Source organism: Anguilla anguilla, chromosome 8 (assembly GCF_013347855.1).
Source record: "Anguilla anguilla isolate fAngAng1 chromosome 8, fAngAng1.pri, whole genome shotgun sequence".
In the NCBI taxonomy this organism is placed as follows: Eukaryota; Metazoa; Chordata; class Actinopteri; order Anguilliformes; family Anguillidae; genus Anguilla; species Anguilla anguilla.
In genome coordinates this window covers 47,688,056-47,692,732 of record NC_049208.1, presented here as the reverse complement: position 1 = coordinate 47,692,732, position 4,677 = coordinate 47,688,056, and the positions used below count along the sequence as shown (strand labels likewise).

The 4,677-nt window shown below is 49.8% G+C and overlaps 1 protein-coding gene across 2 annotated transcripts in view; it reads left to right on the top strand.

The window, feature by feature from the left end:
- Positions 1-3,992, top strand: part of LOC118233464 (integrator complex subunit 3) — a 28,753-nt gene extending 24,761 nt beyond the window's left edge. Inside the window, exons 26-29 of one of the 2 annotated variants that reach the window (XM_035429257.1) lie at positions 1-84; positions 1,041-1,113; positions 2,191-2,347; positions 2,835-3,992. The exon at positions 1-84 is cut by the window's left edge and continues 17 nt beyond it. In XM_035429257.1, the coding sequence (XP_035285148.1) occupies positions 1-84; positions 1,041-1,113; positions 2,191-2,347; positions 2,835-2,912 (392 nt within the window). In that variant the 3' untranslated portion in view covers positions 2,913-3,992. The remainder of the gene's footprint in view (positions 85-1,040; positions 1,114-2,190; positions 2,348-2,834) is intronic. The other variant, XM_035429258.1, reaches the window with a different exon arrangement.
- The last annotated feature ends 685 nt before the right edge of the window (positions 3,993-4,677 follow it).

Below are 4,677 nucleotides of genomic sequence, written 5' to 3'. Positions count from 1 at the left end.
GTAAGCTGGCCCAGCTGACCCTCGAGCAGATCCTGGAGCACATGGACAACCTGCGGCTCAACCTCAGCAACATCAAGAACAACTGTGAGCGCCGCACGCACACACACACACACACACACGCCCGCACATACACACACACACACACACACGCACGCACACACGTGTACACACACACACACGCACACGTGTACACACACACGCACACACGTGTACACACACACACACACACACACGTACACACACACACATACACACACACACACGCACAACATGAATACCCTGAGGAGGAGCATCACACAGCAAAATTCCCCACGTTAATTCAGTTGGAGTTATTATTAAGTCCAGTGAGGGCCAGAGTTGAAGGTACTCTATCGAGAATTTATTTCACACTAGAAATGTTGTTTTGTTTTTTTTGTATGTGAAATTCTGCCTACGGAACATGAATCATATGCTCTGTGTTCACACATACGGCCTGCTGTACGTCCCATTTCTGCATTGCTTTACATGGAAAAATGTTTGGCCTCCAGAAGGTAGTTGTTAAAGGCCCTATCTCCATCCCTCTCTTTCTCCCTCTCTCTCCCTCCCTTTTTCCCTCTTTCTCTCTCTTTCCCTTCTTTCCTCTCCCTCTCTCCCTCCTATCTCTTCTCCCTCTCTCCCTCTCTCTCTCTCTCCCTCCCTCCCTCTCCTCTGTTCCTCTGTCCCTTTCTCTCTCTCCTCCCTCTTCCCTCTCTCCCTCCTTCTTCCTTCTCTCTCTCCCTCTGTCCCTCTCCCTTTCTCTCTCTCGCTCCCTCTCCTCTTCCTCTGTCCCTCTCTCCCTTCCTCTCTCTCCCTCCCTCTCCTCTTCCTCTTCCTCTTCCTCTCTCCTCTCCCTCCGTCCCTCTCTCCCTCCCTCCCTCCCTTTCTCCCTCTCCTCTCCCCCTCGCCTCTCCCTCCCTCCCCCCTCCCTTCTCCCTCTCCTCGCCCGCCCTCCCTCCCTCTCTCCTTCCCTTCCTCCCTCTCTCCTCTCTCTCCCTCCCTCCCTCCCTCCCCCTCTGTCGCAGTCTTCGCGCAGACGCCCATTCTGCAGGCCCTGCAGCACGTTCAGGCCAGCTGTGACGAGGCCCACAAAATGAGGTGAGTGTCCCGCGACCGGCCCGAGACCCGGGAGGGCCGGGTCAAAAAAAACCCAAAACCAAACCAGGGAGCGACTGTCACTCGTGTCAGAGCACTGAAGGAAACACAGCATCTGTGGCTGAGCATTCTTAAAAGCACACTATGAAGGATTTTCACCTTTAAAGTGTAAAACAACCATGCCCAGTCATTGCTATGATGCACTGGCAATCTGTGCCTGTGTGCACTTCTGCTCAGTCCTTGCTTATTTTATCCTAAAAAGGGTTTGGGATGCTTTTGGGCGTGAACATTTTTTTCTTTGTGGGCTGTGTCTGAAAAGCATGTGGCCAATTGAAGAAGAAGGAGAGGAGTCGGCTGGTTAGTGCTAGAGAGATTGGGTTGCCTTGGTGGCTAACCTAATGCTAACCAGGTGGCTGGCCAGCGTTCGCCAATGTTTGGTCACCACCATTATAATTCAGTTATGTTTAGCTGGCCTTAACGGCCAGATAATTTGCTCTGGGTCCGATATTTTTTGACAAAGCGACAACTTGAGGCTGGAGAATGAGATTCCAATCCATTTCTTGGCTCATATTTCCTAGCTAGCTATCATTAGGTAGCTAATTGGGGTGAGTCCACCAGTTGCCGTGAAATCCTACTATCCTGTATAAGTATAGGTTTCTTCCCGAAACGATATAGCTGGCTGTTTTCTTGCATGAGCTTAGTCACCTTGGGGGGGTGTAGGTGGGGTTAATAATGGAGGAGGAGCCGTTTTTGATTGTAAACACTGGAGCAAAGCAAGGAAAGAAATCCTGCGTAGTATACCTATAAGACCCAGAGTGGGAGTCTCAGGCATATGTTAAGGTTGGTGAATTGCCTTTATTATTTTTTATTGACCACTATCAGTAATCTATTGAGTGGCTATATCAGCTGACAATCTGACAATCTCTGCCCCCAACAGCCTGATCCTGGAACTTTTTTACCATGTGAAATAGAACTAAGCTGATCCAGGATCTGTGTGTAGCGGGTAATCGTAGTGTGGTCACACAGCAAGCGTGTAAGCAAAAGACTGCATTGTGATTGGTCCCCCCCCCCCCCCCCCAGGTTCAGCGACCTCTTCTCGTTGGCTGAGGAGTATGAGGACTCCTCCTCCAAGCCGCCCAAGACACGGCGCAAGGCGGCGGCGTCCTCCCCTCGGTCACGCAAGGGTGCGGCGCCCCCTGCCAGCAACGAGGAGGAGAGCGCTTCCAGCAGCGCCTCGGTGGGTTTCCCCAAAACGCCGTGGATCCCCTGTGTGTGTGTGTGTGTGTGCGTGTGTGTGTGTGTGTCCTGTGTGTGTGCGTGTGTGTGTCCTGTGTTTGTGTGCGTGCGTGCCTGTGTTTGTGTGCGTGCGTGCCTGTGTGTGTGTGTATCCTGTGTGTGTGTGTGTGTGTGTGCGTGTGTGTCCTGTGTGTGTGTGTGTGTATCCTGTGTGTGTGTGTATCCTGTGTGTGTGTGTGTGTGTGTGCGTGTGTGTCCTGTGTGTGTGTGTGTGTATCCTGTGTGTGTGCGTGTGTGTATCCTGTGTGTGCGTGTGTGTGTCCTGTGTTTGTGTGCGTGCGTGCCTGTGTCCTGTGTGTGCATGTGCATGTGTTGAGAGAGTTCATAATACATTTTTTGCTAGCAGCTTTAATTTCTTTGGTAGTGGTAACTGCTTGTAGTTATCTGTCCGTTGCCGTTTCCGAGCTTGTGTCTTCTCTTCATCACAGGAAGAGGAAGACTCCAAGCCCAAAGCACCCAAGAGGAAGAGGAAAGGGTCATCAGCTGTGGGCTCGGACAGCGACTGAGGCACGCCCACCCCTTATTCCTGCCATTGTGACATCACTGGAGACACGCCCACCGGGGGGAGGGGGTGGAGCTTCCGCTCAAGACTGCCGCTGCTGCTACTGGCTGGAAACCAGCCGTGGAAACATGCCCCACCTTCCCCTCACCACCCCTCTCTGCTGATTGGCTGCTCTGCATCTGTGGGTGTGGCTGGGAAGAGGAAGGGCTGAGAGTGCCGAAAGAACTCCAGTCACTGTGGCACAGACTTTTAGGGACAGACTCGACTGACAGACTTGAAAAGCTTCTGCCAACGCAGAGGGGATCATGCAGCAAGATTTCACGAGGCAGGAGAGGAAGTGTGCCCTGTTTCCGCCCTCCCACTTCCTGCGGTGTGTCCCTGTGCGGACGTCTGCCGTTACCGCTCCGTGAAGTTTAAGAACCCTTCTGGTCCTCGAGACCCACCTCGTGTTGGTTCAGGCAAATGACTTGGGGCGGGGTGGGGACACCGCTTCATACCTTAAAATGCTTTTAACTGAGAGTCGACTAGAAGTGGCCAGGTACATAGTTACACTTTCATGGGGAAAACAGTCCTTCTGGTTAAAAAAAATAATGAATTTTACAGGATATTGTGGTAATGGGATCAAAGCTGCTGTTTGTAGTGGAAATTGCAGGTCGTCTTTGTTTTTGTTTTGGGGAAAGGCGGGCAAATTTGAGCCAAAAATCATGATGCTCTCTGTTTGGGTTGTCGCCATGGTTACGGGTGGGCCAGTAAGAGACATCACAGGAATCAGTCGGTTCATTTTATTACAAAGGGGACTACAACGACCAACAGAGAAACGGACTTACGATGTGACGGCCGAGAGGTTTTTAAACACCAGTTTCTTTCTATTGACCTATTTTCATATAAAGAACATAAATATATTAATAAAAAAAGGCCAAAAAAATAAATAAAACATGTTAAATTACAGTGGTGTTGTGTGTCTGAAATACTACTCATTTTCACGACCGTAGATATGCTGTGGGTCAGACTGAGGACAGATATTTTAAAAACTGTTTTAATTCCTGTGTGTAAATTCTTAATTAAATTCTTTGCATAAAATTGATTCTGTTACATTTCAGTTAAAGTGCTAGTTCCTGATTGACAGCTCCTAGGGGTCTGGAAAGCAAGTGCTGACTGCAGCCTTGAGTCCCACAGTGGAACACTCAGCTGGCCAAGCATCACCTATGATTGGAGGATTTGAGTCAGGAGGGCATTCGTTGGCCAACCAGACAACTGCAGTCAGCCTGCACCACAAGGTGTACAGTCCTTCAGGAAAATGACGGCACAGCTCAGCTGGGGCACTTGCAGAGGAAACGGAAACAGAATCTGGTTGCATTGTCAAGTCATGCATTCTAGAATGTGCTTTCCCCAAATCAATGACACTACAGTGGTGACTGGATATTCAAAATTGGCAGAAAAATGAATGAGAAAATAAAGGTGGAAAAAAAATGTATGGCTAGGTTAAGAGTTGCAGAATGAGGGAGTGAAGCTCACTGTTTAGGCAATTTCACCTTTCTTGAATGCATGCTGAAGAGCAGGTAGGATCACGTCCCACACTAGCAATGTTCACAACTGATCTCCCTTTTCTCCCCAAATTTGATATAATCAAAATGCGACCCGAGTCTTAGGCGTTTCACCTGCACGCACGTGACTTTTCATATGAAGGCCCCGTGTTCTGGGACCCACACACACAGCTGTAAGCACTTTATACCAGTCAGTCTACACAGTAGCCTACTGCAGGAGAGCCA